General features: G+C 36.8%; 1 protein-coding gene across 2 annotated transcripts in view; it reads left to right on the forward strand.

Moving 5' to 3' along the window:
- LOC145276705 (zinc finger ZZ-type and EF-hand domain-containing protein 1-like) overlaps positions 1-12727 on the forward strand; it is a 156518-nt gene that overhangs the window by 79736 nt on the left and 64055 nt on the right. For both annotated transcript variants that reach the window (XM_080127901.1, XM_080127902.1), the window contains exon 32: positions 5505-5568. In XM_080127901.1, coding sequence (XP_079984027.1) covers positions 5505-5568 — 64 coding nt within the window. The remainder of the gene's footprint in view (positions 1-5504; positions 5569-12727) is intronic.

Raw genomic sequence — 12727 nt, forward strand, 5'->3', positions numbered from 1 at the left:
CCTAACTGGATAATTTTCTGGCGTTTTTATTTAATGTAACATGTTTATTCAGCTCGAAAAACAGTGTTTACCGATGTATTGGAAAATTTAAAATGGCACCCAACTCTCTTTCACACGGTAAGTTTGGGAAAAGGGATTATAAATAAAAAAAACTAGACAAAATACTGTTAGAAAGTCGCTCAATATGTTACCGTGACATAGGCTGACATATATTCGGTGGGTTTTGAACAGTATTTTGTATATTTTTTTATTTTTAACTCATTTTCCCGAACATTAACCACCAGAAAGCGCATCGAAGCACAGAAATTAGGAACCCGGGATTTTTGGAAAATCTACAACAGCGTAGTTAATAATGGACAGTCAATTATTCCCCCACTAACAAACAATCATGAGGTTGCTTGCACGGCAACTGACAAGGCTAATCTGCTTGCCAGTCGGTTTGCCTCAAACTCCACACTGAACTCGGTACACCACTCACTCCCTGATTTTCCTCTGCGAACAGACGCCACACTTGACGACTTGAAAATCACCCCTTCTCAGGTACATGCTATTATAAAAAACCTAGACACCTCTAAAGCATGTGGACCAGATCTCATCCCGGCTGTGCTATTAAAAAAATGCTCTGCCGAGGTTGCTCCAGTTCTGTCCAAACTTTACAATAAATGCCTTAACGAATCTTGTTTTCCCGACTGCTGGAAAACCGCCTCTGTGGTACCAGTCTTCAAGAATTCTGGTGAAAGAACTGACCCACTAAATTATCGCCCCATTAGCCTCCTCCCGCTTTTCGCCAAAATATTTGAGTCCTTAGTTAATAAAGCCCTAGTCCAGCACCTAACAGCTGCTAAACTCTTGACTGACAAACAATATGGATTCAGGCAAGCCCGTTCAACAGCAGATATCTTAACTGTAGTTTCTGAACGTATATACCGTTCATTGGATAAAACAGGGGAGGGTAGAGCGGTGGCCCTTGATATATCTAAGGCTTTTGACAGGGTATGGCACGATGGTCTTCTAAGGAAAATTAGATCATATGGAATCACTGGAAGAATTCATAACGTAATTAAATCCTTCTTAAGTAATAGAAAAATCAAAGTTGTCCTCGACGGACGTACATCCAAACAATATGACATAAATGCGGGAGTGCCTCAGGGGTCTATCCTTGGACCTCTATTGTTCCTGATATTCATAAACGACCTCCCTGATAATATTGTTTCGGAGATGGGTATATTTGCCGATGACACCACTCTCTATAACAGATATGAGGGGAAAACAAATGAACACATATCCAAGAAAATGGCAGAAACACTAGAGGATGACCTCCAATCCGTAGTGGAATGGGGACAAAAATGGTTGGTCTCATTCAATGCTGCTAAGACTAAGCTTGTTTCCTTCAATAACTACAAGAAACCTTCTCTACCACCAATAGCAATGGCCAAGAACACATTGCCTGAAAGTACTTCTTTTAAACTCCTCGGCCTAACGTTTACAGGGAATATGAACTGGAATAGATACATTGAGAGCATTGCCAAGGCTGCTGCAAGGAAGGTTGGCTCCCTCTACCGTGCTAGAAAACTACTTACGCCTGCCAGTATCCTATACCTCTATAAGGCAACCATTCGCCCATGTATGGAGTACTGTTGTCACATCTGGGCTGGTGCATCTGCTGCTTGTCTCTCGCTCCTGGACAGGGTTAAAAAAAGAGTCGCAAACCTGATAGGTCCTGAACTGTCATCTAGGCTTCAACCTCTGTCCCATCGACGAGATGTTGCATCCCTCTGCCTGTTCTACAAATACTTTAATGGTGAATGCTCTGACGAACTGCAAACACTTGTACCTCCCCGACGTAACTACCCCCGACAAACCCGACAAGCTACTAAGTCTCATCCCTTTACAGTGGAGATCCCTAGGTGCAAGAAAGCCTTTTACTCCAATAGTTTCTTCCCCAGAACTGCGGGTCTTTGGAACTCCCTTCCGGGATTCTGCTTTCCCAACTGCAATGATATGCAGAAGTTCAAGTGTAATGTTAACAAACATCTTTCTACTCTTCTCCCTTCATAATGACCCCGCTAATTAATTCCCTAATAGTAGCCCCCTGCTTCAAAGTGGCACTGTGCCTTGTTTGGGGTGAAAATTGAATAAAAAAAAAAAAAAAAAAAAAAACATACCGTGTTCAACAGAGAAGCCGGCGCCATTTTAAATTTTCCAATACATCGGTAAACACTGCATGTGTTTCGAACTGAATAAACATGTTACATTGAATAAAAACACTAAAAAATTATCCAGTTAAGTAGAAAAGTAACTTATCTTGCCTTTGATAACATTTATTTGTTTTTTTGACAACTTTTTCGAATCTGTGTACAGTAATACAAACCCAAAGACACATTCTCTTTATTAAAAGAAATCAATTTATTTATTTATTATCTCTAAAAATCGTAAAATTTGTTTTTTCTTAAAGAAAAAAAAGTACTTTGCTTATTAAAGTCTGTTTTCAAACGAACAAAAAAAAAACTAGTGTTTTCCACATTCTCTTTATTAAAAGAAATCAATTTATTTATTTATTATCTCTAAAAATCGTAAAATTTGTTTTTTCTTAAAAAAAAAAGAAAAAAAAGTACTTTGCTTATTAAAGTCGGTTTTCAAACAAACAAAAAAAAAAACTAGTGTTTTCCACATTCTCTTTATTAAAAGAAATCAATTTATTTATTTATTATCTCTAAAAATCGTAAAATTTGTTTTTTCTTAAAAAAAAAAGAAAAAAAAGTACTTTGCTTATTAAAGTCGGTTTTCAAACGAACAAAAAAAAAAAAACTAGTGTTTTCCACATTCTCTTTATTAAAAGAAATCAATTTATTTATTTATTATCTCTAAAAATCGTAAAATTTGTTTTTTCTTAAAAAAAAAAGAAAAAAAAGTACTTTGCTTATTAAAGTCGGTTTTCAAACGAACAAAAAAAAAAAAACTAGTGTTTTCCACATTCTCTTTATTAAAAGAAATCAATTTATTTATTTATTATCTCTAAAAATCGTAAAATTTGATCTTCTTAAAAAAAAAGTACTTGATTGATAAAATATTCGATGGTTTGCATGTACTGCCCTTGTTGACCCATATTTCCGACAGGGGTCGTTAGTGGCGTTATCTCTCAAACAAGATTGCGCGTGGCACATCTTCAATTAAACGTCCGATAATATTTGATTTTCTTAAATAAAAAAAAAACTACTTGATCGATTTACGTGATTTTTGGAATATGACATTTTCATGCAGTGACAAGTGCGTACATTATAAAGATATTTTTCAGATTTTTATAGTAAAAAAGATTACTTGTGGACCATTTATAGACTTGCACCTTTTGTTGATAGCAATCTGACCAGACCTCTTTCCTTTACTTCTTTGATTCTTTTGAGTTCCAGGAATAAAAAAAAGACAAAACCTTTACTCCTCTGATCCCATGCATTGGAAACTTTTTAAAATGCTTGGAAATAGTAAATTTTATGCGAGTGTCACTATCCTGTTTCTTGGAAACATTTCAAACGCATTACAAAAGTGAAACACCAGCAGACTGGCAGATCACCTTAACGAAGATGAATAGCATTTTCCATTACTGAAGATTAACAAAGTTCATTTCAACATCTCTTTCTGCTTCACTTGACCATAAATTGGATCCGTTACAGTTTGAGCATAAAAATCACGACGTTCGTTATGTCATAAAATCCTGCAACTGTTTCACTTTATGATGCAAATAATTAATGTTCTTTTAATTCATAAAATATAACTTTAGTAAAAACAGAAAGTCTTTGTGTCAAACCATGCACATACACACCGACTATAGACTCACAACAACTGTCAACAATACTGGATGTATCTTTTTCTCTCTTAATGACGGGCTAACAACCCTCAGTTAATAACACTGGAAAAATAAAAAAAAATCAATTGTCTTCTTTGAAAAAGGTGTCTTACACTGAAAGTCTCAGATGAAAAAAACAAAAAAATAATAATTTAATCCCTATATATATATATATATATATATATATATATATAAAATGAACTCCTTTTTTCCCCTCTGATTTTGACCTTAATAGGATTGAAAATAAAGACAATTCATGCAAATGTAATATGCACAAACTGCAGACCATTATCTGAGGTGTGTTATAGGCATATTACCTCTACACTTCCTCGATAATCGTGGATTCCTATATTTTTTCTGCTGAGAGTTCATGGCCAAAATCAGTTAGAATCAATGGAAGTTGTAAAATCTTTTCTCTCTAATAAATTCCTCCTACCCCCACTACCACTTACACCATTGCGGATCCGTTCACAAGGGACGGTACAAAGAAACACCGGTTTGGGTTTGTAGTTGCTTAAAAAAATGGAATTAAATTTTAACGTTTCTTTTCGTTCTATGTTTTCTACTGGGTGAAACTCACCATTGGATTTAAGCGAATCGAAGGGTTATTTATGCCATTTTTTTTCCACTTTGCGCTGTGTTTTTTTTTGTTTTCATTTTTTCTAACATGTCCATCATCTTTTTACCTGATTTATGCTTTCTGTTTTCCCCGATTTCTTTTTTAAAGAAGTTTTACGTTTGTTCGCTGCTTTTTTTTTTGTTTTGGTTTTGCCAAATTTTTTACAGAAGTTTAACATCGTTTTTATTTTTATTTTGATATTTAAACAGGGTTATTTCTTCACTTATTCTTTACTTTACCCCCACTCCTTACGCACACACCTCCAAACAACCGGGTAACGCCGAGTACCCCCGCTAGTCATTTAATAAAATATTTTCTAACATCTAAAAAAAAATTTTTCAAATTAACCTTACAAAATAATGGTTTTTAAAACGTCTTTAGTTTGTAAAAAATTCTAATGATTTTTATTCTAGAAATAAACTGAGAATACAACAAATATGTTTTAAATTTTCAAGTCATAAAAAATTGGATTGGATTTACCGAAATCCATCATTATATATTGAACAGAATGTGCTAAGTGACTGCTCTTGATAAGTCACCGCTCGGTCTGGGTAAAATTTAGATATATAAAAAGTATGGTCAATGAATACCATGGTCTATATGTGATATTTCTCTGAGATTAGATTAAATAAAAAGATCTGGACCATAGAATTGAATCCCAACTAGAAACCCAGTCATGTGGAGGACAAAAGAAAGATGTCTGACCACATATGATACACGAATATGATGGCAACCTTTCCTCTCCTAAGACAATAGCATTTTGCATCTAGTTTGGTACACTGCAGTGTCTGCTGTGGCTATAAAGTCAAAGCTGGAGTTGCCTCTTCAGATGCAGGCTAGGCAAGTGATAAGGAGACCTAGGTTTGCCCAGTTACTAGGGTCTTTCTCTTGGCAATGCAGGCAAAGTCTGACAAAAAGACAAGCCAATACAATCGGAGCTAGTTTGAAAGGTGTTGCAGACTCCAAACCATAGATTAATATATTCCAGATCTAAATGCATTTTTATTTTTTCGGGTTTAATGTAACTTTTCTTTTTTGTTTTAGGTTGTTTACGAACAGACAAGGATAGCCAGGAACATAAAGAAGACCATGATCTCTACCATCTGATGTGAGTTTTATTTTTTCAATTGTTTCTCGTGTTTCTCATATTTTTTATTTGTCCTGTTTATCCTGTTTTCAATGGCTTATCTCAGATTTTACTACACAGATAAATCATAATAAATCAGTGAATCTCCTGGAACGAAGCAACATGCTTCATTTACAATAGTCTTTTTAGTTTGCGGCTCAATAATATTGAAACCCTAATCATCCTCGTATCACCAAAATTAAATGATATCAATTCTGGTTGATGGGTGCCTTGTACCAATCAATCTATGAACCATAAGTAAGTGTTGTGGTGTGTCTACCCTATGCATAATAATAAACTCTTTCAGTTGTTATAAAGACTGGGAAAGTATATCTCCCGCATTATGCACAAGTTATGCGTACTTGCCACTGAGACTTGATGGATAATCATACTCTTTATTTGTTGTAATCACTTTTCTGTTTAATTTTTGTTTTCACCAAATACCAGATTGTCTTGTGACATAATTGGTCTTGGCACTGCCAAGTTAGCTGAATGATTATTACTATGCTCCTTATTGATATTGTAAAAATCAAAACAGAATGTTATCAAGGTGAAAAGCATTTTTTAGGATAAAAATTATTGGTTCCTCGACAAAGGAGGGATTGGACTTAGTAATTCCCTCTTGTTTTTTCGTTTGCATTTTTCTCAATCATGCCTTGGATTTTTTGAAATTTTGCACAAACATTAGTTATGGTGAAAATAAATTTTTGCTAGAATGGATTTTCCAGAATAAGTCTGGTTGCCCCCTAAGGGCGATTATAAAGGTAAAATTGCCTCCAAATTGTTCATCCATTTATTTGTTTGCACTTTTCTCAATAACCATGCCTTGGGTTTTTTTTTTTTTTATACAAACATTAGTCATGGTGAAAGTAAATTTTTAACTTGTGAAGGAGGACCTCGCTTGCTTGGCTTGTTTATGTTAAAATAATTCCCAAAAATGTTAACATGGTGAAAATAATGTTAACTAACATAAACAAAATATGTGAAAGGTGGATCATGTGTTTTGTTTCTTTTGTCACGTGTAGTTAATGATATTACAAGATAGTTTATATATGCATGTAGAAAGATGTTCTTTCAGTTTCTTACAGGACCACAACAGTAAATTATTTTAATCTGTGATAAATGAAGAAGTTGTCAGTCACTTTGGCAAAAGCAGTCTACTTAGATACAAGCAATATGGATTTCATCCTGATGTGATGATTATAATATCGCTTAGGATCAGTAAATCTCCAAATGGTTCTAGGGCAATAACTTTTGACACATCAAAAACCATTCATAGGATCTGACAGAAAGGACTATGCTATGGAATAGTTGGAAATGTCTTAGCCATCAAATCCTTCCTCTGATAAGTTTATTGAAATATTGAGTTAATGGACAGAAATTTATAACACAAAACATCAATGCCATTGTGACCCAAGAATCTATTCTGCGTTCAACTCTTGTTCTGATCTACATTAATAATCTTTCAAATCATATTTTAAGATCATTTATTGACATTCATACAACTGTTTATGGCAACACTTTCAAGAGCATTAATGACTGAAATTTTGTTGATTCTCTATTTTTTAATCTGAAGCAAGCGGTTCGATGGGAAAGAATGTGGCTTCTTCTATGCCTCTAAACCAAGCTTCTCTTTTTTCAACACCAATGCTCAGGTCCGTAATTTTGCCTCAATTGAAATGAATGACACCTGATTCTTGGTTTTCATCTTTTTCTGTTATTTACAGTAACAAATGCTTGAATCACATTCTTTTTTGGGTGTGTGTATTAATTTAAATGTAGATATAATTTCCTTTTTAATTTGGAAAACTTTTAAATGGTTTCCCTTTTATGTATTTTATATAATGATTTTGATAAACTCATTGTGAGATTTTCATTTATATTTTTCTGTTGCGTCCAGAGCGAAGAAGTAGCGTAAAACCTTAATTATTTCAGAAGCTGATGACAGACAACAACGGTGTCCAGCCTGCACTAACAAAATTGAAAAACCTCACACAGAGCATTTTAAATCTTTTAATAATCAGTTGTGAACTCCCTGAGAGGAGGCATATAGATGTTTAGTGAATAGGTGCAAAAAGATTTACTAAGAGAATAAGCAAGTAAACTTTCAATTGTTTACTTTGTTCCAACACCCTGAAAAACCTCGTCAGTATGCTCTGTATTCAAGAATTCAGGTGATCGGTTATCTCCCTCTCAGTACAGACCTATAAGTCTCCTGTGCGTCATGAGTAAGTTGCTAGAATCTGTTAAATAGAGAAGTAGTCAATCACCTCAGCAGAAATAAACTTCTTAGTGACATACACGATGGTTTCCGTTCTGCTAGATCTACAGCAGATGTGCTTACGATTATATCTCATAGGATTAGCGAATCTCATGATGGAGGCTTCCTTTCTAGGGCAGTTGTTCTTTACATATCAAAGGCCTTTGATAGAGTATGGCATAAAGTCTACTTCACAAGATCTCCAGTTACAGTAAAGCTGGAAATTTAATTAAATCATTTCTCTCTAATAGGTTCATAAGAGTAGTGGTTGATGGGCAGAAATCAGCTCACAGTATTAATGCTGAAGTCCCTCTGAGGTCCATCCTGGGCCCAGCTCTCTTTCTAATCTGCATCAATTATCTTCCAAATCATATCCTTAGATCATTTGTAGACATTTATGCTGATGACACTAAAATCTATGGCAGTACACCAAAGACTGTAAATGACCAAGTTCTCTCTAATTCTCTCTCCTCTGATCTTGAGCATGTGGTATAATGGGGAAAAAAGGTGGCTGGTTACTTTGAATGCATTTAAAATCAAGCTTCTGTCTTTACATCCTCAATGTCCTGATCCCCATCTGGCATCAATTGAAATGAATGTTTCTCGTCTTAGGGAGTCTCAATGTTTTGACAAACTCTTGGGCTTGATCTTTACTCCTGACCTGAAATGGAACACGTACATCAAATCTGTTGCCAAGCTCACTGGGAAAATAGTGGGATCCTTCTATCGATCCAGTAGATATCTCCCTACTGATGCAATTCTCTACCTATATAAGAGCCAAGTATGTCCAAGGATGGAGTACTATTGCCTCATCTGGGCAGGAGGTGCTAGAAAGATCTTATCCTGCCTTAACAGAGTTCAAAATAGACCATAGCCTAGTGAGGGATGCCCTTTTCTCTTCTCTGCAACCTCTTTCCTACAGAAGAGATGTTGCGAACCTGTCTCTGCTTTATCGTTATTGTCATGGCAAGTGCTCATTTGAGCTCCAATCTATGGTCCTCCCTCGTCAAACTTCCACGAGAAACACTTGTCTAGCTGAAAACACTATCATTAATTTCCTCCACTTTTTATCTGTGCCTAAACCTAAACATAGATTTCATGAACAAAATTTCTTTCTTAGAACTGCACACCTGTGGAACTCTCTTCCATTTGCCTGCTTTCTGGCTGACTATAATATGGTCATCTTCAAGTCCAACGGAAACAAGTTCTTGATCAGCTGTTCCCCTAAGTAATCCAATTTACCAAATTTCCACTACTAATAATTACTCCGACCATGTCCCTTTGGCTACCGTTCACTTATTAACCCTTATCCTCGAGTGGCCTTTGGCCTTGATAAGTAGTTTTTCGTTTGTAAAAAAAAAAAATTAAACAATAAGAGAAATAAATTAGACTCAGAGAATTGATATTAAATCTACAAATGGGATTTATAACCTATTCTGTGGCCCTTAGTTTTATGTTGTAAATGAACAACTTGTAATAAAAGATTTTTTTCATCTTTGTTGAGAAAAAAATTAAGTCATTTTGGAATCGGAAATTACATTAAAATTTTTACGATACCGATTTTCCAAGATGCTCCGATATTTCTGATTCTGATTAATCGTCCTAGCACTAATAAAGGTTAATCTGCAGAGCTTATTCCACGATTATATTTTAATTTGCTTCAGTTACATTTCGGCATTATTATTATCTTCTATAAATTTAAAATTCCTTTATATAAATGTTTTTTTTTCATCCTAAAATCAGATATTTTGGAGGGCAGATTTGGGGTGGGGGTGGAGCTTGTCTGCAAAAGTTTGTTCATATTACATTTAAATTTCTGCATGTTTGTACAGTCAAGGAAACATGGAGAGAATTCCAAAGACAAGCAGTCCAAGGGGAAAAAGTCATTAGATTAAAAATCTTCTGACATCTAGTGACCTCGTGAAGGAATAGGATTTTGCTGCTAATTGAGTGGATTGGGAGTATTTATGTTGGGAGTATTTATATTGGGAGTATTTATTTTTTATTTTTTTATTACATTTTCACCCCAAACAAGGCAAATTGCCACTTTGGTGTAGGGGGCTACTATCAGGGGCAACAACTGCTGGGGTACTATGTAGGGATTTGGGCAGCAAGATGTCGGTTCATGTTACACTTGAACTTCTGAACATCAGTACTGTTTTGGAAGCAGGGACCTGGAATGGAATTCCAGATTCTAGCGGTTCTGAGGAAGAAACTATTGGAGTAAAAAGATCTTTTACATCTAGGGATCTCTACAGTGTGGGGGTGGGATTTAGCAGCCTGTCGGGTTTGTCGAGGGTGCTCACGTCATGGGGGCACAAGTGATTGCAGTTCGTCAGAGCATTCACCATTAAAATACTTGTAGAAAAGGCAGAGGGATGCAACATTTCGTCGATGGGACAGAGGTTGAAGCTTAGATGCCAGTTCAGGGCCTATCAGGTTTGCGACTCTCTTTTGAACCTTGTCAAGGAGCGAGACTAGTAGCAGATGCACCAGCCCAGATGTGGCAGCAGTACTCCATACATGGGCGAATGGTGGCCTTATAGAGGTACAGGATACTTTCGGGTGTTAGTAGTTTTCTAGCACGGTAGAGAGAGCCCACCTTTCTTGCAGCGGCCCTGGCAATGCCTTCAATGTAATTGTTCCAACTCATGTTTCCTGTGAACGTTAGGCCAAGGAGTTTGAAAGATGTACTCTCAGATAAAGTGTTGTTGGCCATTGCTATAGGTGGTAGAAAGGGTTTCTTGTAATTATTGAATGGAACTAGTTTAGTCTTGGCAGCATTGAACGCGACCATCCACTTTTGTCCCCATTTCACCACAGATTGGAGGTCTTCCTCTAGTGTTTCTGCCATTTCTTTAGAAATGTGATCATTCATCTTCCTGTCGTGCCTGCTATAGAGTGTAGTGTCATCAGCATATATACCCATCTCAGAGGCAATTTTGTCGGGGAGGTCATTTATGAATATCAGGAACAATAGAGGTCCAAGGATAGAACCCTGGGGCACCCCCGCATTTATATCATATTGTTTAGATGTACGACCCTCGACAACAACCTGGATTTTTCTCTTATCTAAGAAGGATTTAATTATGTTATGTATTCTACCAATGATACCGTATGATCTGATTTTCCTGAGGAGACCCTCATGCCATACCTTGTCAAAAGCCTTAGATATATCTAGAGCCACCGCTCTGCTCTCCCCCGCTTTGTCCAGTGAATGGTATATACGTTCAGAGATCACAGTTAGGATGTCTGCTATGGAACGGGCTTGTCTAAATCCATATTGTTTAGCATCTGTAAGATGATTGACTAAAGCATGGTTAATTATGGTCTCAAATATTTTGGCAAAAAGTGGGAGGAGGCTAATGGAGCGATAATTTGATGGGTCAGTCCTTTCGCCAGAATTCTTGAATACTGGTACAACAGAAGTAGTTTTCCAACTGCCCGGAAAGCAAGCTTCATTAAGGCATTTGTTGTAGAGTTTGGAGAGAACTGGAGCTACTTCGGCTGAGCACTTTTTTAATAGCACAGCTGGGATAAGATCGGGTCTACATGCTTTTGAAGTGTCAAGGTTTTTTATGATAGCATGCACCTGAGCAGGGGTGATTTTCAGATCGTCTAGCGTGACGTCTGTCCGCAAGGAAAGTCAGGTAGGGGGTGGTTGGAAGGGTCCAGTGTGGAGTTTGAGGCAAACCGACTGGCAAGCATGTTAGCCTTGTCGGTTGCTGAGGAGACAACCTCGTGATTGTTGGTTAGTGGGGGAATTGTTGATTGCCCATTATTTACTACACTGTTGTAGATTTTCCAGAAGTCTCGAGTTCCTAGTTTTTGTGCTTTGATGCGCTTTTTAGTGGTTTCCGTAAATTCTCTCTTAGCTGTCGCTATTTCTTTCTTAACGTTATTTCTAGCTTCTATATACTTCAGTCTGTTTGAATTGGACATGTCTGTTAAACCTCTGGTATGCATGCTGCTTTTGAGCAATGGCAGTTACACAAGTCGACGTAAACCATTGGGGAGAGTGGGGCTTACTATAAAATTTCCGCATGGGAACATGCGCTTCGATTGCAGTTTTGAACCAGTCAGTGGTCTTGTTTGCACATTGTTCAGCAGGGAGAGAAAAAATATTTCTCCATGGGGCATCTCTAATTAGTTCCCTGATGGCTTCCCAGTCAGCCTTTTTATAATATCTCGTTTTGAGCACTGGCTCTTCCGTTTTGGCTCTAGAGTTTAGGGCGATTTCAACCAGTATCACTGCATGATCAGCATTCCCAAGTGAGCTCTCGGCATTCGTTATACAATCATCAGGAACTGTGGTCAAAAATAGATCCAAAAGTGATGCGTGTTGTTCTGCCTGGTCAGAGAAACGAGTTGGAAAAGTAACATTAACGATTTGTGATAGGGAGTGAGATATAGTGAAGCTATGAGTTGTACTGCCCGCTGCATCTGTGTAAGTAGAGAATCCAAGCCAGTTTTTGTGGTGGACATTAAAGTCACCAAATACATGTATTTGTGCGCTAGTGTCGAGGGACAGTGCCGTGTCTATGCTGTCAGATACTTTGTTTATTATGGTGCAGTCCTGAGTTGAGGGAGAGCGGTAGAGAAAATAATAGTAGCTAATATTGTGTTGCATGTTTAGTCTAAAACACATAAAGGCTTGATCATCTGTTTCTAGGTTTGTTTCTCTAGTCAAGGGAAGGGTATTACGAATGTAAACTCCAAGTCCGTGCATATGTCTGTCAGAGTCCTTATGGCAGAGTGGGAGATATCCAGGCATGTTAAAGTGGTTAGAGGGAATGGAGGAGTGAAGGTTAGTCTCACTTAGTGCTAAGATATCCGGGGTATTTGTTAAGAGAAATGCTTCAACATCAGCTAAATTAGTTC

Source organism: Euprymna scolopes, chromosome 5 (genome assembly GCF_053919585.1).
Source record: "Euprymna scolopes isolate OS-2025 chromosome 5, ASM5391958v1, whole genome shotgun sequence".
NCBI classification, from domain to species: domain Eukaryota; kingdom Metazoa; phylum Mollusca; class Cephalopoda; order Sepiida; family Sepiolidae; genus Euprymna; species Euprymna scolopes.